The sequence below is a fragment of the Xiphophorus hellerii genome, chromosome 1, assembly GCF_003331165.1.
Source record: "Xiphophorus hellerii strain 12219 chromosome 1, Xiphophorus_hellerii-4.1, whole genome shotgun sequence".
Lineage (NCBI taxonomy): Eukaryota > Metazoa > Chordata > Actinopteri > Cyprinodontiformes > Poeciliidae > Xiphophorus > Xiphophorus hellerii.
In genome coordinates this window covers 25140679-25165580 of record NC_045672.1, presented here as the reverse complement: position 1 = coordinate 25165580, position 24902 = coordinate 25140679, and the positions used below count along the sequence as shown (strand labels likewise).

The following is a 24902-nucleotide window of genomic DNA, read 5'->3' as shown; positions in this document are numbered from 1 at the left end:
AACTCGTTTAAACTTTGCCTGCAAACTTTCAGAACTTTGTTCTAGTCAAATGATTAACCTTGTTGCCCTTTAGGATAACTTTGTAGTAAATTCAGCTGTAGGCTTGGGCTCATTGACAATTTGAAAAACCCATTTGTGTCGACGCTTTAACTTCCTGTTTGTCTTACTGTGTTGCACATTATGTTCTTTCTTCTTCGCCAGAACCCCCTGCAGGAAACAATTATGCTGCCACCACTGTACTCTACAGTTGGGATGTTTTTTTTTTAGGCTTGCAAGCTTCCTAAATTTTCCTCTAACTATAGCAATGGTCACTGAGACCAATAACTTTTTAATAAATGTCTATAAAAAATAAAAGGTCTTTATCTTTGAATATATTTGCAAACAGTAATCTCGTGATTTCAGACTGCTTGGAGTAATGGCTTCTTCCTGTCTGAGCGGCCTTTAGGTCCATATGTCCGGTAAATGGCGGTAATTTACCGGCTAGCTGCTTGCAGGGTTTGCCCAAGGTAACAATTAATGATGTACATCGAGCTGAAGCCCCAACAAGTAGCTGGAGAAAGGTTTTAAGATGGACGCCTCGTTATACGTTCACAGATACGAAGGTGAGTTTTACTTTCTTTAAACTTTGTGGCTAACATTAGCTTTAGCTTATGCTAGTAGGCAACATTCTCGGACATTTTCATTATAAAAATGTGCCATTTCAGTATCTAAACATTTTCATGTTTCATTTTGTACTTATTTTTATTTTGTACTTATGTGTGTTTATTGTCGTTAGTGTCAGAGACCAGGTAACGGGGGATTTTGCGGTTCGGGCTTTTTTGCTTCTGAAGCATAAGGAAGCACAACAAGGCCATAGCTTAACAGTAGAGCAGCTCTGGTGTCAGTTTGAATTCAGCTGGCTGTTCAGGTTCAAAGTTGTTGCTTTTAGAAAAAATATGACCGTGTTCCTTAAGGTCTCCGTATTATTACTTTTACATGCTTCTTGTGAAGCATAACGGTGTTTACAGCAGTGTGTACATTCAGATCAGTTGCTCGGCTGTCTGGTTCTGGTCTGCTCTCTCGTTCCCATAAACTCGCTCTTTCAGGATGATTACAGAAGTGATTCCATGGAAATGACACAGAACGGCTCCTTTATTTACCATCCGTCTCCCCCCGGTAGTTTTAGGCTGAAGAAGTTGATCCGGAGTGAAGTGAAGGCTGTAAACTTTGCTGTGCGGCTGGTAGCTTTAACTGGTAGCAACGAATATTTACAAGCCACCGTCTTCTTAATTCAGGATCGTTTGGAAATCCGTGAAAACTTAAAAGCCCATTATATTAGGAAGACAGCAATGTTCATAGTATTGTTTTATTTGCGTCTGAAATACCACTTTGTCTTTTCCAGCTGTCATGGTAATTCAAGGCAGAAGCAAGAAAGCCGCATTTCGCTCATACGGATGTGACGTCGGCGCCGTACGTGCAAAGAGCTTCTCTTCAGCTTCTGCAAGTATTTTGGTCGATTTAACAACAAAACACATAAAAACATGCTAATCTCTTGAGCAAAACACCTTCCCCTGGTGATTATTATTATCAGACTTGTGGAGGTTCATGATTCTCTTCCTTATATGTTGCCAAATTTGATTTGATTTTGCGATTAGGTAAAAAAAAAGAAAAAAAAAAGGAAATGTTTTGTGTTAAAATGCACCCAGACATGTCTCCATTTAATTCAGTGATTCCAAACATCATCATCTGATTTTCCAAAACTGCTATGTTGCAGATTAATCTCAATGTTTGCAAATATGTTAATTTAAAGACAGTATTGTGAAATTTTCTAAAAGAAAAAAACAAAGCATATGTGGATTAAAAATGACAGACGTGTAGAAACAAAAGATTTTTATTGCAATATGTTAGTAAAACCAGTCAGAAAATGAACAGGTTGCTTCACAAAGGTAACAAGTGTTTTGGACCAATTTCACAGAAAACCCTTTATTTTAACCTTATCAATGGGTAACATACTGAAACGTTTCTGAACGTGATGAAGCTTGGTAACACTGGATGCTTTGAGGCTCTACTTTTACACCTGATAAATTAAAAAGAGGTAACTTTTCCGTCAATATAACTGCATAAATACACTCTTTGGTCTGCAGCTAAACTAATATTTAAAAAAAACATTGCGTTCCTTGTGCAAAAACCTTTTTCTGCATTTTGGCTCACATGATTGTCAGGAAATTGTCTGAACAGCAGCAAAATCCTGCACATTGCACCGGATTATTTGGTCACCTCAGACTCTGCCTGAAAGATAGTAATTCTTTACATCATTCACAACAAGAGACATAAAAAATATCACATTAGATGAACTTCACTTCATAGATAGTTGTTTCTTTACTAAATAAAACAATCTCTGTGAAAATGCAGTCATTGTTCTTTATATTTTTCAAGACAAATGTAGGGGAAAACTATTCTGTTTTGTTTGGTGAAACGGTAAATAAATGTAATTTGAAATATTAGGGAAGTATACTGGAGGGATGTTGGCAGTGACTGAACTATTCCATGGAACACTGAAGTGGGATTTCCAACTTAGTCATGCTGTTCTCATTCATCCTCTTGCTGCCATCTTCACCCTGACTTTGAGCTGCGGCAGGGCGGCGGACTCAGAACAACGTCGTGCCATCCTGTGCTCCCTCCTCCTCAACAGGACATTTTTCTGCGCCATCACACGTCAAAACATTTTCCTGATATCGACGCTGGCGAAGGTTCTTCATTTGTTTTTCCTTCGTTGAAAATCTCCAGACTCTGGACCGGATCTCAGCTGAACGGGGTTATTTTTTGGGAGTGTTTTGGTTGACATTCTGTTTGTAGTACCTTTGTTCAGTCACAGCATATCTAGCGCCAAGCTAGTGGGCGCCTCCGCTTCGGGACTTTCCGGTACTCCAGTCGATGAATATAAATGACAGGCTCATGATCATAAAGATGAAACCTAATGCTGCAAAGCATGCAGCCTGCAGGAGACATAAAGAGAATATCATGTGCCCATTAATTAGATTTAAAAATAGCAAAGCAAACATAAAACACAGTGAGTGTATTTCACTAAACCTATGTTCACACAACAGGTAAATGCGGCCCAAATCTGCTATTTTTTTGCCCTTATGTGACCTATACAACACTTTCAGTCTGAACAGCCTGATTCCGATCTTTTCACCCAAATAAATATCCGATCTGTGCCGCTTCCACATGTGGTACTGATTTGTTTTCAAAGCGTCTGCAATCTGAATAGTCACGTTGCATTTTATTCAGCTTTTTATGTCATTGATGTGAGAAATGCGTCATAATTCTGCACCAGAAGCGATAAATCAGGATGTAAACAATGGCTGAAAATTATGATCATAAACTTATGGCAGAAGTCTGTGTAACTGAATTGGGACACATCACAATCCAACCACTTCTGGTGCTGATCATTACGCATCCAAACAGATTTCTCTATATAAATTACAGTCAAAACGCCACAAAAAGTCGTCACTATTAGTTGTGGTTTCTTTTTATTACCTTCCTCTGTCTTCTTACGATTTTGTCACGGTACTGTCGGCTCTCGTTGCTGAGTAAACTTTAGAATCGATCCGTAAACTGCTCCATCCATTATTACTTCAGGGCGCTGCTGTGTGACGTCAACGTCCTTCTGCGCACGGGGGTCGTTTTGGAAACGTGAACTTTTTCACACGGAAGTCTCACTGCGGTCAGGTTTAATCAAAATAGGCGAAAAACTTCGCCCAGAAACCACATTCGTGCGGCACGAACCGCTGCGTGCACCCCCACAATAAATACCAAAACGTGCCGCTCGGTCTGGAGAGGGGAGCTGCTACTTCCGTTGCCGTTTCGTGTCACCATGGCGACGTTACCATGACAACGCTTGTTGATCGAAAAGCTACGCTCAAATAAGCGTTTTAGCTGATTTTTTTTTATTTATTAACTATGTGGAGCATACTGAATGTAGTAAGTCAACACGCTCTTGACAGCACTTAAGCTAATGTTTACACACCGAATGTTATTTTAGTCAACATGATAATAATCACCTGCATCCTACTGGTAGCATCAACATGCTAGTGATAGCCCTCATGCTAACGTTAATCTAGTACCTAAAATAAGCATTTTAGCTATTTTTTAAAATTTTATTTATGAAGCATGTTTATCATATTGAATGGGTGGTGATACCACACATGCTACTGAGTAATTCCATGTTAGTCAACACAATAATGGTACTGATAGCATTTTAGTTCACACTAACATTGTTGGTAGTTTTCAGCATCCGAACGCTGGGTTCCAACCAACAAGCAAGCTTTGATTAGTAGTATGACTGACCATGCAAAAAAACAAAAACAGAATTAAGCAGCAAGACCTGCTGTAGCCTTAGATACGTACCTGAATCTTTGGTGTTGACTTGAAAGGCTCCTGGTCTTCAGGAACAATCCGGATGTAGAAAATAGCGGGTAGGATGAAAATGAGACTGGGGGCCGATGTGGCTCCTGCACAAGACAAGAACGGAAAGCAACAAGGATTTTTTATTGTAAATGGTTAATTTGACTGTAGAATATAAGTAAAGCACTGACAATGAAGTTTTACAACATTGAAAAATTAACTTATATCAGTTTTTCCATTCAAAAAGAGAGGATTTTATATGTTATATAGATTCACTAAACCACGAGTGATTAATTTTAAGCTCTTTTTTTAACCAGTTTTGATTAATAGATTCTCTCTCTACAGGGTTTTGTCTCAGACCAATTTAAAGGCCACTGAGATCCTGGAAGATATTGGTACTTTTGGTAATGTGGATAGGTACCAAATTTAAATTAGCACCTCCACAAAGCTTTTTTTTTTTTTTTAGCAGAACTCAATTGTAAGCATTTTAAAACTTTTGGCTACACTGTGGAAAAAACACAGTGGAACAACACCAGTAGATGTCATGACTCAACAATTCACCACCAACTGTGAAAACCTTGAAAAAAATTTAAAATCCTCTCTTTTTCTTTCCACTCAACTTTCTATTAATGTACTTCGATATAGCTCTTTGAAGAAGTAGCTTCTTTAGCAATGACGACTATGAGTTATCCTCCTTGTGGACGGTGTCAAGTCCACAAGATTATTTAGACATGATACCATCTCTTTATTTTATTGGTCTCATGTTATATATTTATTTTTTTAAGGAACAAAATTAGGCCTATATGTTTTTATTAGCTGTAAATCATAAAAATATAACTTAAGTTTCAAATTTATAACCCTTTACTTTTCAATACTCTAATTAAATTAGATGGACCTGAAATTTAGAGTGGAGTTCACACTATAGCATCTGCAGTGAGGCTCCTGTTTCTTTTCCCTGCAGTGCGAACGTACCAATGACGCCAAAGATGTCCTTGATTGAAGGGACAAATATAACGAGCAAATTGACCACAAAGATGAGACTGAATGCAATGAGGATATGTCTGGCCCAGTGGAAAGGCTTATCAGGGAAGAAGATCTGGAGCACCGCTCTGCGAATCTACAAACAAAATGAGATAAAAAGAAAGGGAAAACAAAATCAGTTCCTTTCAAACACAAACATTGAGCATAAAGACTGCAAAAAAAATCCTAAAACATTTAAAGAAAATTTTATGTGCTCTTTAAAGTGATTGGGAAAGAAAGATCAAGCAGTTTACAAAATGCATTAATTTGCTTAAAGGTTAGCTTAACTTGGTTTTAGCACAAAATCTTGACTTAAGTTTGTCGTATGTATTTGTTACATAAATTAAAGACACACAATATTTAAGGATATTTACATACATTGTGTTTCCTTCAAATGGCTACCATGCTCTTGAACTGATGCTAAACTAAGCTAAGCTACATGCAGGCCTTAAATTCACATTGGGATAATCTGATGACATCAAACTCATATTGATTTTTCACTTTAGGTATTTGCAAGAAAAATAGCCTCACTTATAAAAAGGGGTAGAATTATTTTAACTGTAAAAAGTTAATTTGGTGTCATCTACAATCAGTTTTCTTTTTCCTTCTTGTGAACAAAACAAAACGGTTTTCATAACTTCTTGTTGCATCTGTAAGTTAAGATGCAAACGTTATTACAGAAGCTCCCCAGAGTCGATACGCTGCATGGCTAAAGGAAGTCGACCTATTTCCTTTGTTGTTACTGTGTCAGTTTCAGTACCCTGTTAGCTTAAAGTCAAGATGGTAGATTAAAGATCCGATAAGCCCAAACAATAAGAATTTGGACTGGGGGTAGGTTCAGCTTTGTTCAACATAGGAACCCAAAATAGCTAAATTTGTCTAAGCTAAATCCAAAATTTAGCAACTTTAAATTCCAGGATTTAAAACTGCTCTTAGGGTTTCAAATAATAAAATCTTAAGCAAATATATAAATTGCAGTTAAAACAAAAATATCCCCTTGCTATTGTCATACTTACATTTTTCATGTCATTAAGCAAATATAGGTATGTAATCTACATGTAGATTAAAAATAAACATCAGTTTGGTTAAAGCTGTGAAAGAAATGCATGTCTAAAGTTAATGATGAAATTGATAACTAAGATAAATTACTATTTTAAAACACTTTTAAAAATTGTCATACACTAAAACATTTGAAGGTGGTTTAATTTGAAAATGAAAGTCCACCTGCTGCCTGGAAAATGCAATTTAAGTCAAAAATTAAATTGCTTTGGTTTTAACTCAGAAATTAAAATTCATGGAGTTGTTTTAACAACAAGAGACAAGTTGTCTAAACATTGGTTTTTATGTTCATTAATCTTGAGCTGCGAGTCTTACCTTAATGATCTAATTTAAATAAAATAATTATTTCCCAATATGCAAGAAAATAAAGCCCCCACCTGGTTAAAGAGCCACATTTCTCTATTATTTTACTCACGATATGAAGTTAAAATATCTACTTATTTTACTTTAGAATCATTTAAACTCTTGTTTCAAATTGCATGAATAAAATTTCTGATCTGATAATGAATTTTATTAAACATCACAATGAATTCAGCTCAGAAACATTTAGTGTGAACAGGACATTATCCTCAAGTTGCATTAAAATAAACATTTGCTTTAATAAGAGTCAGGATACAAAAACATGCTGCTAAGCATTCTGGGAAATAGCTCCCACTCCTGTTTTTTCTCTTCTTTTAGTTTTTTTTAAGTAACCTAAAAACTCTAGTTTATTCAACTATTGGAGGTTTGACAAAATTAATTGAAAGTTAACACAACTCACTACTGCAAGTTTATCTTCCACAAACTCACATATTTAGATTCAAAATCCAAAACTCACTAAATTTATTTGACTTAAGGAGTAGAAGAGAGCAGACACGACTAAATGCGGCTCAAATGTTTTACAGTGTGGCAGAGAATCAATCTCCCCTATTAATGTTTTCACTTTATGAAATTGTTAATCGAAGCTTTTCTAATTAACGGATGTTTTTTGGGGAAACTAAGGAACTGAACAGGCAACAGGTGAAAAGAGACAAAGTCTAAAGATTAAACATAGAAAAGAGCTTTAGTGGATTAGAAAGTTACTGAGAAAAAAGTAAATATTTCACCAATAAATTATTGGTTTGATTTTCTGCTCATCGGTTTTGTTGTGTAGTCTGTTAGATATGTGGGACCTATTATTGTACATCTGAATACTTTCCCACTGTTTCTTACCGGGAACAGAACCACGGGGACCGTGAGAGTGACGGCCACCAGTACAGCCAGACGCACGCAGAGAATCAGGACGTCCAGAGGATCCACTTTACTGTAGGTGTGAAGCAGCTCTGCCTCGACTCCAGCTACCCAGACAACACAAAACACTTTTCTCAATTTTTCCTCATTTGCTGCACTTTTCCAGACATAAGTGTTCGTATTTGTTTTCTGTCAGTGAATTGTCTCATGCTACACCAGTACTTCTCAAATAGTGTCAAAAAGTCTGGTTCTTTGAAATAAGCGGAGCTTTAAATGGTCGTTTCAAAGTCCTGCGGCTGATTTTTTTTTTATTCTGATGTGTTAAAAAATAAGTTTTTCCTTATTTATGAGTAATGCCAACAATAACTTTACAAGACAAAGCATAAAAGCGTGAACGTAAAATGTTTTTATCCCTTCTGACAAGCTGAAACATAAGCAACATTGATGCAAATTTAAAATGTAAAACTATAAACTTTTTGAAAAACAAGCTGAATGCATTTTTATAATTTTAAAAGTTTTACTGTAAAATTGTACATCCCAGTGAATCATTTTAATTTTCTCTGTTGACTGAGCAGTCTTGATTAAATGTTACTGATTGAGTTAATGAACTGAATTTGGAAATTGTTTTGAAACTTAACACAATAAAATGAGCTACTACCATATGGAGAGCAATGTCAGCCAAAATTAATTAATATAATTAAATAAATGATTAAATAAATAGATGTGTAAATGAATAAATAAATAAAAAACAAATAAGTGTATAAATAAAATAAATAAATGTATAGATAAATAAGTAAACGAACAAATAATTGAATAAATATTATAATGAATGTATAAATAAAGAATAAATACATAAAATAATAAATAACTCAATACATAATTAACTATGAATAAGAATAAAAAAGCCAATTACTTATTTATTTAGTTTTGGCTGAAATGGCTCTCCATAGTTTTAATATTTGGGTCCATAGTTTTAATATTTGGGTCATTTAGTGGTGGAGCCAGTATGAAGTAAAGATAAATGATTAAATATGATCTGACAGAAAATAATTGAGAAACACTTTACTATATGTAAAAAAAAAATTCTAATATTTATAAAAGTTACATATTGCAGCTTTAGAGAGAATCTTACCGTAAAAAGGTGAGGTAACCGAAAATAGCGGTCAGCAGATACATGACAAACATCGCCAGGATGGAGATGTTGGCAACGTTCTGCATGCGCTTCTTGTTGGCACTGCAAGAGGGGAAAAAACTTTATTATCGCTGTTCTACATAGCAGAGACTGACTATGACGTCCTGACTTACTTCCGTAACTCTGTGTAGATGGGCAACACCTCTGGGTGGCAGACAAAAGCGAAAGCTATGATCGGGATGGTGTACGCTGCCTAAACGCCATAACAAAGTAGAAGCCTGAATATCAGCGATCAGATGTTCGCAACACAGCTGTTGACACAAAGCGCCTCACTACTGTTGACTTTACACACTCTGGTGTGTACATGACCTGTGCAAAGCAGGACATGAAATGCACACGGCAATAAAGGCGATGTGGTGTTTTACTGACCTCGGAGTTGATGGTAAATAGTTTGGCATCACATGTTGAATTAAGCTTTGAGAAATCATCATCATGAAGGCTTGTAGTATTACTGGAATCAAAGAAGCAGGGGAGGCTGAATTTCTTGTAGATGACCTGGACAAAATGCATCCACAAATTTATTAAAAGACAAATATTTGATGGGAGATCAGCTGTTTATATTCTTTCTTTTCCATTTTGATGACTCACTGAAATAAGGAAAAACACCATGCAGGAGAGAGAGAAGCCACTTGTATAGCCAAGGTACCCTGGAGTCCAATAAACAAGAAAATAACATGATTATTTAAGTTATTTTTATCACTTTCAGAGTCGGACATGAAAACAGACAACAAAAATGTCTACATGAGAAGAGCATGAGGAGTGACAAAACAGCAGGCTCTTTTCCACTAGACCGCCTCGAACCGGTTCGATACCGGTCTTCTGTCAGAACCGGAAACAAGCAGTGAGTACGGATGCGTGCGCATGCGCATTAAAATGTCCGCGACCGACAAGATGCGACGAAAATAAGTCAATAAATTGTTTTAAATGATAATTACACGGATCAGCGCCGAAGCGACAGCGGACCGCAATCATTGATTGGCTCGTGATTTACGTCACTGAAAACTGCAATCGGCATTTAGCATTTAGCTGGTCCACACACCTTACCGGTTGGTGGCAGTAATGCTCACCCAATGTTTTTTTTTTTTTTTTGACAACCGCCAATAAATTTCAGTAAGAAGAAGAAGAAGAAGCGTTTAGGCGGAGAGCTGTTCAGTATGACCGCGAATTAGCAGCGCTACTAGCCGCTAGCAGCTAGCCGTTCTGAAATACGGGGAATTTCTACAAGACAAAATAAAAATATCTGGGTTTATTTTAATTGAGTCCATCAGAACCAGGTCGTCGATGAAAACATTTGCTGAACACAGCTGCTGCGATAACAGCCCACCCACAGTAACGAGGAACAGATCGTACAATGGAGAAGCTCGGTGCCTGGTGGAAAACCGAACTGCACGTTAACCGGTTGGTGCGCGACGTGCCAGTGGAAAAGCGGCCGAAAGAAGGTGAGAGTGGCCGACGTACCGAGCTGCTTCATGAGTGCAAGGGGAAGAATGATGATGGCACTGACAATGATGATCAAATACCTTCCATCCAGGAACCATTCTCTGCGATTCGGCCACACAAACAGATGAGAAAATCAGAATGCAATCAAGCAAAAAACGATGACAACAAAAAACTGAACGTGCCATGAGAGAAACCAAGAAGAAATGTGAAATAAATGCTTACCCTGTGTTTACGTGTTGTTTACCAAGAAAAGCTTGAATAACCAGAGGGAGCTCGGACTTTACAATGTAAAGATAACTGGACATGGCTGCAAACACATAAGAACGAGGTTATGTTGTTTATTTGTGTATACTGTATTTTGTGACAGCAAAACTATTATTTTTACTTTTTAATTCAAATATATGCAGTCATATTCATTAAATTAGAATATGCATTCTGGGGATCATTTGTGAAATTAAAAGTACCTTCCGAAAATAACTGTTAAGCATTAAAAATAGTTTTCATTATCTGAAAAATCACAATAAATAACAGGAAATAAAGGCTTGATAACATCAGTCTATGTGTTATTAATCTATATAATGTGATTCACACTGCAAAAAACACAAAATCTTAAGTTTTTTTTGGTGTGTTTTCTAATTTAAATGTCTTAGTTTTGACTTACTGTATTTCAAGTGTACTAACTTGCAAGTGATGTTTCAGCAATATATGGGAGCTTGTTTTAAATAAATAAGTCCCTAATATTGATGAATAAGTACTAGTTATAAGTGAAATCATCTACCAGTGGAACAAGTACTTTTTCATTACTAACTTAAAATAAGCTATTTCTTGCAGAAAACTTACTTGTAAGTTATTTTTGCCTTATTTCGAGTGTACTCAGATATTTGCACTAGAAAGTAAACCAAAAATACTTGGTAGAACACTCAGTAAACTAGGTTACTGGAATAAATTAACTTTCCAGTTATATTCCAATTTATTAAAAATGACTGTATATTGACATAGGAAAAAAAACCCAAGATAATATAGAAATGCATCATAAGAGATGAATTAAGAATACCTCCAATATTGTGCACAGTGATGACGATGGCAGCCAGCATTTTCCCCGGGGGTCCAAAAGCTCGATTTCCTAGCTGCTCATACGCACGGATACCTGAAAACCAACCGTGGGAATAAATATTAAGACTCAATTTGCTGTCATCCATTTTTAAAGATGTGTTTTAAAGGGCTTAAAAGTATATTTTATCACAGAAAAATAATCTCACACTGATTTTAGCTACAATCAGTTTTTCAGTAGTGGGGAAAAAAAATCTCATGTAAATTTTGAGGGTCAACTTTGCATTATTTGGTAAATAATGACACTTTTAAAGAAAAGTTGTATTAAAATCAGCATTAAAAGTAAATTGAAAGAATCAACTTTGCATTAGAAGTGTAATTATTTACCAAATGACACTTCATGACAACAGTCAAGCATTCATGACACTTCCTGTGTCATTCTTATCAAAATTTTTCTGTAAGAACAAATGATGACCAGGTTTTAGTTTGCTGTTAGAGGCCACCAAGTCTTTATTTAAGATGTTTTGGTATTTTGAAGAGTTCATGATGTCAAGCACTCTCAACAGGTTTCCAGAGTCTTTAGAAGAAAAACGTGCTCAAAGCATAACAGATTCCCCGCCATTGTTACCAGATGGAATGAGGTGTTTTTCTATCCATTAAATCCACCATTTATTTTAGACAAAACCTTACCTGGAGTATGTTTGGCAAAAATAACCATTTTAGACCCATTTTACCAATTCACACATCTTTAGTTAAAACTCAGCAGGGTTTCTGTTTACCTTCGAGATGGTAGGGCAGAAAAGGTGATTTCCTGGCTTTAATTAGTGTTTTGGTTGTAGATATGGGCGTGGAATCATTTTCTTGTGAGTATTTCTTGCTATATTTCAATGGCTTGTTCGATTGTCTTGCCAATTTTGAAGAGCAGCTAAAAGAAATTGGTCTCAGCGTCACCTCCTAACTCTTCCCCTGGGAAACAAACTTGTGTGCCATGAAATAAAAGTTTCTAGACACTCAGATCGAGTAACATCTGAATAAAAAATGCTTCAGTAACATTTCTTTTAAAGGGATATTGTTTAGAAATATTCTTCTTAATATCTGATTTTTCCCCCTATACTGAATAAATGTACAGAATACTAAAAACATTTCAGAGTGAAATTAAACTACTTTTAGGCTTTTACAAATCTTTACCAGGGATGTCAAAAGTTTTCCTACTTATTAAGGCATAAGTGGAAAAGCTATGTAAGTTTAGTTGAGCCTCTTACCTACAACTCCGGCACATTTTAGCAGGAGGTGAATTGAATATGCAGACAGAAGAGCGATGAACAACAACAGGATTCTGAAAGACAAAAACCACATCTGTTGGCACTCAATCATAAAAGTAAAAAAAAACAAACAATAATTTGGATTAAACCATTTTTATAATAATTCCTGAGATTATCATTTCAGAACAGACACTTCCCACACCCACCACATGGTTCAGTCCAGCTCCAGGGAGGCGTGACCTGATCGGGTTTCTATATTTAACCATTTAAATCTGATTTACAGGAGCTGTCTGCTCTAACGCAGGTTCTGAGATCAGAACCTACCAGTAGAAAAGCTGTTCATGGCGTAACACTGTTTACATTACACCTGAACCATAAACTGGATGTTTAACTGCTGTTATTCCTACTTAATAACGGCAGTAGGATTAACAACAATGTTAATTAAATTATTGTAAGAAATGTTCACTATTGGTATTTAATAATAATTTTATTTACTTATCTTTTTACATCTTGGACAAACAGTTGCATGAACATGTAAGAAATCTCACAATCTGTTAATTTTATTTGTCTACGATTCTAGAATACTATCTAATTCACATTGTACCTTTAATTAAATTTTTTAAAGATTACGTATTTGTAAAGTCATAAAGAAAAAGGCACAAAGTGGCTAGAAAAGCTGAGATAAAAGTACTACAAAATAAACAAAAAAGTGATTGAAATTCAAAAGAAAAAAATGTAAAATGTGCTGTCAGTAGATATAAGAAAATGTTTTCAAATAAGGAGATTTTGTTAAAATCCTTTTACTTCCATTTGCAAACCACATGTTTCAGTCCACAACATAATTCCCAATAAACTCGCATGACAAACAGTCCTGCTGTAATTTTTAGAGAGCAATCAGGGATTCACCAAAAATCAAATAAATATCACAAGCAGCTGATGAAATACAACACTGTGTAGTGTGTTTTCAGTCTGTGCACTGAGCAGATGGATAAAACAATTTAGTTTAGTTTACTCACATAAACAGAATGATTCCTGTGTTGGACATTGCATATGCGAGTCCCAGGATTCCACTGCCCATGATGGCGTTACTAAGGTTAAAGATGGACATGCCGAATGACGTCTTTCCCTCAAACTGAAAAAAAAGACATGAAAATGTTTCTTTCTTTATGACAAAAAAAGAAAATCATTTAAAATGAAGGAGAAATATATGGTTGCGTTCACAGTGCTGCCTAAGGTGACCCAATTCCGACTCTTATTTTTTATTTTTGCCTTTATGCGACCTGAATCTCATATTTTCAATACAATCTGAACAATACAGGTCAGATTTTTTTTTTAATGCGACCCAGGTCACTTGGATATCCGATACGTATATCGATACGTATTTGATCTTTTCAAATGCGGTCAGGTCGCATTCACCGACCTGAACGTCACTGATACTTGACCAACGTCTCTATTCTGCGTCCTGATACGCCCAAGGGAAGAAAAACAACAACCATGGCGGCTTAAGTTGTTAATGTGCTGCTTCGGTCGGACAACGGCTTTAAAATCGTAAGCTCTGCTCCACCGTTAGCATCCATGTTTACTTCGGAAAACACTGAGCACTTTTTCTTCTGCCTCCTCTTCTTCTTCTTTAGATTCTAATGGCAGCTTGCCGTTAAATGTTTTTTTTTTTTTTCTCCCCTCCAGGGGTCTTTTTTGGCCTCTAGTGTCCCTTATATGAAAGTAGGCTGACAGGAAAGGGGGAAGGCCATGCGGCAAATATCGTGGGGTCCGGGAGTCGAACCCGCGATGGCCGCGTCGAGGACTCAAGGCCTCCAAACATGGGTCGCGCTATCCCCTACGCTACCACAGCACGCCCTTCTTTAGATTTTAACGGCAGCTTGCATCCATTATTAACACTGGACACGTCTTCGTCTTTTTTATGGCGATTGTGGCAAAACACTGAGCACGCGCTATATTTGTGTCGATATTGCGCCCCCTACTGCGCATGCGGGACACTTTCAGGTCTATTGCAGTTCACACTTTAGATCACGTACAGGTCGGAAGTGTGAACGACCATGCCAAAAAAATCCAGTTTGACAAAAAAATAGGAATTGTGCCACTTCAGGCTGCTGTGTAAACGTAGCCTGAAACTCACATCTGTGAAGTGAACTTCTTTCTTTATGCTTGTTTTATGTGGGAGAAACTCAGAGTTTTCTTCCATGGCTTCAACTGAATCAAACCTACATTGGAGGAAGAGTCAAAGTGTTAACTTAAGATCGACTCGATGAACTTGATCGTCATTCTTGCTCACGTGGAGTTACTCACCCGTCATCTCTGCTGTGTCCATTCATCTTTTGAAGCTCCATTTTTATTTTACTTGCTGTGGTTGGGCTGGTTCTGGTTGAATGAAAGGCTCGTCTTTGAAACTTGAAATGACTGGAAGCAGATAAACAAACGCCTCATTATTGACACATCCAAAAGAAATCCCTGCAAATCATACAATCGCTTAAGTACGGGGAACCTTTGGTGTCAGCTGGATTGATTTGGACATTTAAACGCATAGAAAGTACAGACTAAACCAAATTATCTTTCCTCTTGAATAGTTACAGGGTGTATCTTACATTACATCTGAATGTATCACCTTCTCTCTTGTTTAACCTTCTTTTAAAGTTGAGATAAGATCTTGAAATGTATCTTACAGGAAGCACCAGCAGTATTATCTGCCTGATACAATCCTAATGCAAGGGTGGCACACTTTTAAAGGTTATATAAGCATCATCGCCTGCCTACACTGCAAAAACACAAAATCTTACCAATATTTTTGGTCTATTTTCTAGTGCAACTATCTTGGTACACTTGAAATAAGACAAAACTAATTTACAAGTAACTTTTAAGCAAGACATAGGAGCTTGTTTTAAGTCAATAATTCCTTGGCATTAATTTTAAAAACTACTAGCTCCATTGGCAGATTATTTCACTTATAAGAAACTTTCCCCATGTTATAAATTAACTAGTACTTTTTCATCTATATTAAGAATTATTCACTTAAAAAAGCCATCTTGCTGAAAAGTTACTTTTAAGTTAGTTTGTCTTATTTCAAGTGCGCTAAATACTAGACCAAAAAGAAAAAGAATACAACACCTTTTCTTATTCAGTAGGGTTAACATTTTTTACTACCTAGTTAGAATAGAAATAGAATGAAGTAGAAACAGTCTTTATCGTCCCGTAAAAATTCAAGTGGGACAACAGCAACAGATATAAAGGTTCACACAAAAAACAATAATACACTGTACAAACAAACCAAAAAGACTGTAGTTTTTAGAGATAGGCATATCGGACTCACAATCCACAGGGTTTTACAGCTGAGTCGGATCACTTTTTCAAAGATGTACATAATGTCAATCAATCAAATTTTATTTGTATAGCACATTTCAGCAGCAAGGCATTTCAAAGTGCTTTACATCATAACAAACACAAAAACACAAAGTCATGCAACATAGAATCAACATTCAAAACACGACATTAAATCAAGTGCCATCATTAAATTCGTAATTGATTAAGTTTCGAATACAATTCTAAACAAGTGGGTTTTTAGTCGAGATTTAAAGGAAGTCAGTGTTTCAGCTGTTTTACAGTTTTCTGGAAGTTTAAACAAATATTATGGCTGACTTAGATGTTTGGTGTTCATACACGTCCCTTTACCCATTTGGTCAAGTTACAACAGGATTTTATTGGGATTTATTTATTGGAAAGTAGTGAAGACTTGTGAAATGTAAGAAAATTTGTGGTTTCTATATTTTCTTAAAGAATAAATGGATTTAAGTTCAGCCCCAATGAGTCAAAGCTTTATAGAACCAGATATTGTAACACTAATAGCTGACAGTCCACGTGACATTTTTCTACTTTCTTCTTCTCAAAATAGTTCAAGCCCAGATAATTTGGATGGAAAGATTATCAATTGGAATTTGCTCTGGACTTTGATTGTGCCATGATAGCACATGAATATGCCTTTAATGTCAACAACATCGAAGGTTAAAGATGGACATGGTGGATAAAGTCTTTCCCTTAAACGGAAAGTAAAATTCCCAACAGTTTTACTTTCCTGCTGGAACACCAACTACAGAATAAAGTTCTTTACAGCTTCCAAGAGTTTTATTTCAGGGATTGTTGTGTTTTTAGCAACCTCAGTTTTCCCATAAGCTCTGAAAATATCTCCACAGCATGATGTTACCTCCACCAAGTTTCTTTATTGCTGAGCTGTGAATCTCTGCAGCTCCTCCAGAGTTAACTTGGGCCTGTTGGCTGCTTCTGCTAGTTTAGGTGGATGGTAAAGTCTTGGTTTCTGGTTGCTTTACAAATATGCACTAATTTGGGTTCGTCCGTCACATAAAATGCTTATGAAACATATTGAAGTTTAATTGTATGAGTGCTTTTGGACCCACTGTTTCCAGGAAACATAAAATGTAGATCCAAGAAGTTCAACATTTGTTTTTAAGAGTTCTGCTTTCTAATTTAGAGATGTTAAAAACAGAAATCGGATGAACAAAGAACCTCTGCTTGGTGTTCTTTTAAACCTCGGTTAAGCAACTGGAGTCGCTTTTTAAAAATTTTTTAAAAATCATTATTGAATCCCAAGAAAGCTAATTTTACAAAACATAGTCACAATATCTTAACGCTAATTTCAATATGAAGGAAAGACATGGTAAATAAAACAATAGTTACAACTGTATTTCCCAGAGAAAGATTAAAATGATCGGGATGAAAAATCGGATAATGTAAAGGAAAACAAATAATAGTAAGAAATAGTTGAATAGTTTGCTAAACGAGATTATAACTTGTAGTTGTAAAATGTTTGCACATTTGGCAAAAATGTGGTTGTTAAATAAGGAGATTTGTACATTTTCTGAATTCTCTGTTGGTTTTTTTGTTTGGCTTGCTTGGTTTTTAGAGAAATTTGTATAATAATTTGTCAAACATGTATGTAATTAATTACGAAATTGGCTTTTTACCAAGTAATAATTTGGTACCATGCATCTCACCTTTTAAAAGATTAATGAAACCTCTTTTTATAAATAAACAAAGAAATAACTAAAAATACACAAACTAGAAACAGAAGAGAGTCTGTCACTAAAAATAAAATCAGATCTGAGTTTCACGTAGTCTATCCAACTTCTCCACCACATCCAGCCTTGTGATTGTTGTTTCTTCCATTTTATGCATGCTAAATGTTACATCCATCCATCATTTAGGGTTGGCTTGTCCTGTGGTAACCATTTTCTTGTAATGTTATTTTTACTTGCTGTTAAGACTGGAGCAGCTTTAAGTCACAAGGACTCGTGTTGCCCTAATCTCCTATGGGACGCGTAAAGCTGGCATGGACACCTCTGGGAAAACCCGCAGCTCTGTCCTCTGGCCCTCCAGGGTCATGGGATACTTCCTTGTTGCTCCAGAGTCAAACTTCCCCCTGGTTTCTCACATATGACCTCCAAAGGGCACTCTGTCACCAGACTTGACCCGCCGTCGAGAATTTCGTACAAAACCAGAATAATGAGCAGTTCTGTCGGCGTACAACCACCCATAGATGTTGGCACTTGGTAGCAGCCGGCTACAGAGATAAACAAAGAGCGGCAGTGTAAATTGGTGCCGTTTAGACTAAATACAGGGTAGTGCTTTCCCAGAAGGCTAGCCTGAGGTCAGGTTTGGTTGGACTCACTTTCTTCAGCTGCATACCCTGTAACTTTCCCAGGGCGGACAGCCAATTCATGAAACCACTGAAAGCATACCAAATGTCAGGAACAGTTTGCAACTAAACAAGTCTTTTGTTGGGTTCTGACTCTTTAAAAGGCAACGTTTGCTCTGAGCAAGCTTCACATATTTTAATGAGGATGGAGACTAGAGGAGGGGGTGAGCAAACTAGTCAAACCTGGTTAACAAGGAGCACGACCCATCAAATACGTCTTCTGTTTGATTTTACACACAGACAAAACAGAATATGTGGATACCAGGCGATAAACACAATAGCAGCCCTGTTATTTTTATTCATAAATATCAATTAAACTGACCCAAAATACCCTCTCTCTGTGCTGTCATTATAAAAACATCACAATAAGACATTAAATAAAATGTTCTCATTGAGAACAACATTTTCGTTGACACACAGTAGATCATTCTTAATATTTGGCTGAGTGTGCCACATGGCTTTTGTCTGACGCAAGACTCACACACTATTGACAGTTAGCCCTTCCCTTCCCTTCCACATCATCTACAAACCAGTGAGACTCACACAGTTTAGCAGCAACTTACTCCAGATGTAGATCTCCTTTATGAAATAATAAATCCTGATGGAAGTTTGCCTAAGTTTTCCAGAATCCACCAGTGTCTGTGTGGAGTGTGGCTCCAGGGAGTCTCTCCAAAGCTCCTTGGTAGTGAAGAAAGGAGAGTGTGAGGGAGATTAGAGCCGGAGCAGGAAATGGGAACACCCATTTTTAACCCTTTGTTAAACCCCTCACAGGTGGTGTTAGAGCTGCACGTATGCAGGCAGGGATCCGCTTACCGCCGAAACGGTCCACACACTGGTGGCTGTGTGAAGGCAATGAAGTGCCGGCTGTGTCCAGAGAAAGTGATTACTTCACAGAACCCCATTATTTATAACTATTTCTGTTAAAGACTTTGGTTCAAATCCCATCTTCTTCCTGCTGTTCTCTAAAATATTTTTTTTTTTTACCATCTTCTTCACTCTGTAAGTGGTGAGATAATTTAAGTTTGTCACAGGTAGAGTTTTAAACTTTTAATCAGCTGTGGATTTAAGTGAGTGGCTACTTACTGTAGCTACTGTTGAATAGCTGGTTATTTCTTTGAATGTGTGGCATGTTTTCTTGTCTTTCCCATTTAGAAAAGTGGATGAGTGGAACTTTAAGGTGAGGTATTAATTTAAAAAAATGGTTTAACTGCATTTATTTCATAGGAATAATTATTTTATATGAACATGTTACTTATTAATGCTGGAACAGAGTCAAAATAAAAGCTGATATTTTATAACATAATATATAATCTACATTTTCAGCATGAGATTATTCTACTCAATGAAATTTATTTTAAGCTATTTGTATGCATTCCTTCTTTACCAGGAGTGTATAGAAATGCTAAAAACCATTTATTCTCAATAATTTTTCACATTTTTCCCACAAATTTCAATTTATTTGATTTGGATTCAGTGTAAGAAACCAATACTAAGTAGGGAATAATAGTGAAGAGGAAGGAAACAGATTTTTAAAATGTTATGCAAAGGAAAAACCCTGGAATCCAGAGCAACCAATCGCCTTCAGGAGCCACTTAATTACTAATAATTACTGTTTTAAACCTCTACAGCTGTTCAATGGCTGACAGACCACCAGTTAGGTATCTAAACTTTTAAGGGAGTGATGTTGGGTTAATCATTCAAAAACAATTTTTTTAGTGCATTTTTATATCTACCAAGACCTGGTTTTCCACCTGCACTGAGAGCGTTAACCTGAGAGGTGTGGTGCGTTTTTGTTCGTCGCCTCACTGAGTAAATAGTTTCAATAAGAGTTACAGCTGCAGGCTTTTTTGGAATATATTTGAACCAACTATGCAAATCCAAAAGACCCAGTGAATTAAAATCAAGCCAGATTGGGATTATTTACAGTCAGATTCCTAATCAGTTTAGGTCTGGACTTTGACTGGACCATTTCTGGCCATATCAAAGATCTAAATGTTCTTAAAGGGCCGGTTGTGCCAGAATCTATTGATAGAATCCATTAAACTGTTTAAATATCAATAAATAGCTGTTGATTTCAGCATTCAATAAGTAATATATAATGAAATAATATTGAACACCTTTTCAGTCCATCAAGAATTTTGTGAAGCTAATTTAGAAATATTTGTGAGAAATGTGTACAATATTTGCTCTAATGTATGATGTTAAATGTAACTTCTTATTAATCGCAGTATACATCCCGGACTACAACTTGACACCGAGTAAGGCTGAAGCAGCAGTCACTTAAACACAATATTTTGGGCCAATTTTGAGAAAAATGTGCACTACAATCAGAAACATTTTTTGATTTTGTGTGAAGTTGGTATAAATGGACTTATTGATGTATCTTGGACTTTAGAGGGCCACATAAAAAGCTACAGTGGGCCAGATTTGGCCCCTGGGCCTTGAGTTTGACACATGTGATAGAGAAGATTATTTTAAGTAAATAATTCCTTTATATTGATTAAAAATACTTGTTCTATTGAGAGATAAATTAACTTAAAACATGAGAAAATGTATTGTTATAAGTTAAATAGTTTGCCAATAGAACAATGACTTTTTAATCAATTATTTACTTAAAATTAGCCTCTATATGTTGCTAAAAATGTACTTTTAGGTTAGTTTTGTCTTATTTCAAGTTTTCTATAATGTTTGCACTAGAAACTAGACAAAAATACTTGGTAAAATTTTGTTCTTGTAGTGTATGACTTAAGCTAAACCATTCTGTTGTCCATTTGGCTGCATGTTTGTTGTTGTGAACCTCCACTCTAGTATCAAGTCGAAAGCTTTTCTTTCAGGATTGCTCTACATTTCCATCCATCCATCTATCTCTCTATCAACTCTGAGCCGCTTTATTGCTGCCTCTATGTTTCACGGTGAACATATTGTGTTCACAATGATGTTTATTCAATAAATGTTAACACTTATGCCCATATTTATGTCACTTTATCCCATAACACACTACAAAAACACAAAAGTATTTTTGTCTAGTGTCTAGTGGAAATATCTTAGTACACTTGATATAATTAAAAAATCTAACTTACAAGTAATTTTTCAGGATGTTGTATGATCTTACTTCCAGTAAATAATCCTTTATCATTGACTTTGAAAGGACTAGTTCCATTATTTAACTTATAACAAAACATTTTCCCAAGTTATAAGTGAAAAAATCTGCCAATGGAAGTAATATGTTTAATCAATATTAAGGAGTTATTAAATAATAAATCATTCTTAATGTTAATGACAAAATGCTTGTTCTATTGGCAGATAAATTAACTTATAAAATGGGAAAAATTTCTTATTAGTGAAATAATCTGCCAATGGGACTAGGACTTTTAAAAAAATCAGTATTAAGGATTATTTTCTTAAAACAAGCACCTATATCTTTCTTAAGTTACTTGTAGGTTAGTTTTTTTCCTTATGTCAAGTGTACAAAGATATTTACACTAAAACCCAGACCATAAATAGTAAGATTTTGTGTTTTTGCAATGCTAAAAAGTTACTGAAATGTGAAAAAATATATATAAAAATCCTCATAGGGTGGGAATACTTCTGCAAGGAAATGTAAATATTGACCATTCAAGCAAAGAAAAAAAAATGGGAGAGTAGAGAATGCCATCTGAGGTTGCTGGTTTGCATCCTGCCCGTCGCCGTGGCGATGGTAATTAGCTTAGCAGATCAGTGCTTTTTCAGGATGCGTCACATGTGACTGAGGAGCTGCAGGTGCTGTTCTCAAAACAAACTACGAAACCTACACACACACGTAACAACGGAAGTGACACACAAAAACCCAATACCTCGACCGTCACCACTGCTCGGGCAGAAAGTCTTTCAGCCCTTTTCCCCTCCGACACAAAACATTATCATATTTAGACGTCATGTGACACGTCAGCAAAGTAATAAAACACAAAGTGTACTCCAGCGTAAAGGTGGATTATGGAAACAAGACGAGTACCATCCAGTTGTGCTTTGAATTAGAAAACAAAATGGCACCAACTTGTGAGACATAACATTTCAGTTGGCTGATAAAGTTCAACTTAACAGAGATACAGGCTTTAACAGCACGCCCGCTTTATCTCACTGTGACACAAAACTAGCTGGAAAAGATGTCGTTCAGTTACAGATTGTATCTAAGGCAAGTTTCCTCAGCTGGTGGAGTTTTTAATATCAGCCTTATAAGCCATAATCTTAAAGATAACACATATTTCCATTTATTTGTTCAGGGTTTGCTGTTTATTTGCAGAGCCCATACACATGATGTGATTATAGGAATTGAAAGAAACTTCACTTCTGATTTCAGGAATCAGTAACTTCAGAAGGTACAACTAGATAAAGTTGTTCAACAAACAAAGTATTTTTTGTTTCAGTAGCCATGATTTTCTACTTCTACTTCGTCTTTTAAAATCCCACCTTTGCTCTGACCATTTCACCGGTAAGACTAGTCAGCATTAACTAATCCTTTAACAAAAATAATAATAAGAAAAATTCTAAGAAAGGATATGAGTGTTATTTTTTAACCCTAATTCTATCACTAAATTCAAGTACTTTACTTTTCTTCTTTTCTTTTTTGTCACATCACCTCGCTACATATTTAAATCTGAAACACTTACAGAGGAAACGCTGAACACGTGGAGCGCTGTGAAGAGACCTCTGCTGCCGTCCACCTCTCACAGAAGAGGTTGACGTCTTCAGTCCAGACAGATGTGAAAGACAGGAAGGGGAAACGTCAAAATGTGGGGGCTGATTTATGCCCAAAGTATTATTTCCAAAGAAAACTGAAGATGCAGCAAAGAATGAGCAGCTGAGAGGAAAAGATGGTGGAAGGGAAGAGAAGGTAGTGACTACGCGCGTAAAAATGTTCCTCCCCCCGCCACCCCTTTTTTTTCCCCACTCGGGCTTACATACTGTACATAGTACTCTGTTACATAGTACTCTGTTACATAGTACTCTGTTACATGGTACTCTGTTGCTTAACAATCCCATTTTTGGGAAAAAAAAACAACCTTTAATATACTTCAAAATAGTTTATTTTTTAAAACCGTCCTCTAAAGTAACACAAGATAATGTCTGTGGATTTAAAACTGCATTTTCACCTAAATAGTGAACTCATTGTCCTGCTTTATTATTGTGCTTATGCAGATATTACAGAAATGTACTTTTCATCTTATTTCAAAGCTTTAACTTTAGTTTTGAGCGTAAAACATTGCCATCCAGTGGGTAAAAATGGGTTTAATGTAACATTACTAACTAAGGGTGTATTCACAACAGTCCCATTTAGTCCGCTTCGTTTGGGAAGTGTGAATGCAAATTTGAACTCTAAAAAAACGAACTCTGATCCGTCAGAACCTAGGTCTCGGTCCGGTTGAAGTGAACTCTGATGCGGTTGGAAGGCAGTGTGAATACAAACGGATCGGAGAACTGGTGATGCATGTCAATGGAGAAATCCTACCGCTTAAATCTGACACTGCTCCATTTTTGTTTACATTTTGTGAAGTTGCGCTGGTCTTCTTCAGAGGCTTATGCGTCAATTCCTTTACTAGTTCTTGGTGCAGCGCCACCACATGCGATGGGGGGAACAGGTTTTTCAGTTCGTTTGGGTCGTTTCACAGTGCAGCTGCGGCTGAAAATTAACAAATGTTGCAATTTTTGTCCCCAATCGAACCGAGACTACACGACTATCAGGTGTGCAAGCACCCTAAGGTTCCCGAATTTTGACATTTAGAATTTGTTAGCGAAATTTCAGACATTTTAGAAGGAAAAAAAAAGTAATTTAAGCAACCTTATGCAGTAAAAAAAAAAAAAACAGGACATCATTAGTAAAAAAAATTAAGAAATTGTTTTTTCCTCTCCAGTTTCAATCCAAGGCTGGGTTGATGACAAAAAAAAAAACATTGTCACAAAATTACAGCTTAATTAATCACAAACTGTATTTTAAAGGGTCTCTAAACAAAGAAGAAGAGATTGAAGATTCAGCATTGATTAGTCTGGAAACTTTATGTTTTAGACAGGAGGTGATTAAATGCAGTCCAAATTTCTTAAAAATACACTGAAACGTTCTTGTAAGTGTCACACTGCTTTTTGACTAGATATGGAAATAATCCATAAAAAAAACATGGTGAGATAGATGGAATAGAAACATATAAATAAAATAAAACAAGTTAATTTGTTGAGAGTTCATGCTGCATGAAAGGTTGTAGCTCCCTGAGCTGTGAGCCATTTTGTTCACATTAAAAACAGACAAATTTTATATCTATTACCAACAAATAGAGGTGGGAAATTATTGTGTCACTTCTCAAAAACGCTGGAATTATAAGTACCTGAAAATATTTTTTTTTTAAATCACAGTTGGGATTGTTTCTTTTCCACTCTTGGTGCAAAGAGAGCATAAATATTCTGTCTCCTTGCATCTAATTAGTTTACAGTGTAGCTCATTTTATAATGCTTAAGCTTAAAATTTAGAGCAATAATTTGACTATATCATAGTGAGAGATATTTTACCTTCACCTTTGCACTATTGTGAGAAATA

At 36.1% G+C, this 24902-nt stretch overlaps 1 protein-coding gene across 1 annotated transcript; it reads right to left on the bottom strand.

Annotated features, from left to right (window-relative positions):
- Positions 1-1854: 1854 nt before the first annotated feature.
- Positions 1855-23218, bottom strand: LOC116736613 (sodium-coupled neutral amino acid transporter 3-like). The gene is made up of 16 exons (XM_032589226.1): positions 22987-23218; positions 14926-15036; positions 14756-14840; positions 13635-13750; positions 12619-12692; positions 11361-11453; positions 10529-10613; positions 10325-10407; positions 9455-9513; positions 9236-9361; positions 8980-9059; positions 8807-8908; positions 7657-7807; positions 5359-5503; positions 4390-4493; positions 1855-2975 (listed from the first exon to the last, which is right to left on the bottom strand). The coding sequence occupies exons 2-16, from the start codon at positions 14964-14966 to the stop codon at positions 2871-2873; spliced, it is 1449 nt and encodes a 482-aa protein (XP_032445117.1). The 5' UTR covers positions 14967-15036; positions 22987-23218; the 3' UTR covers positions 1855-2870.
- Between the last annotated feature and the right edge of the window lie 1684 nt (positions 23219-24902).

Bases quoted from the DNA above. Each gene is read 5' to 3' on its own strand.
- LOC116736613 (XM_032589226.1), bottom strand. From the start codon at position 14,966: ATGGAGCTTCAAAAGATGAATGGACACAGCAGAGATGACGG. The intron at 11,454-12,618 runs GTAAGAGGCTCA...GTTGGTTTTCAG, and splicing joins AAAATGTGCCGGAGTTGTAG to GTATCCGTGCGTATGAGCAG. The intron at 8,909-8,979 runs GTAAGTCAGGAC...CCCCTCTTGCAG, and splicing joins ATCTACACAGAGTTACGGAA to TGCCAACAAGAAGCGCATGC.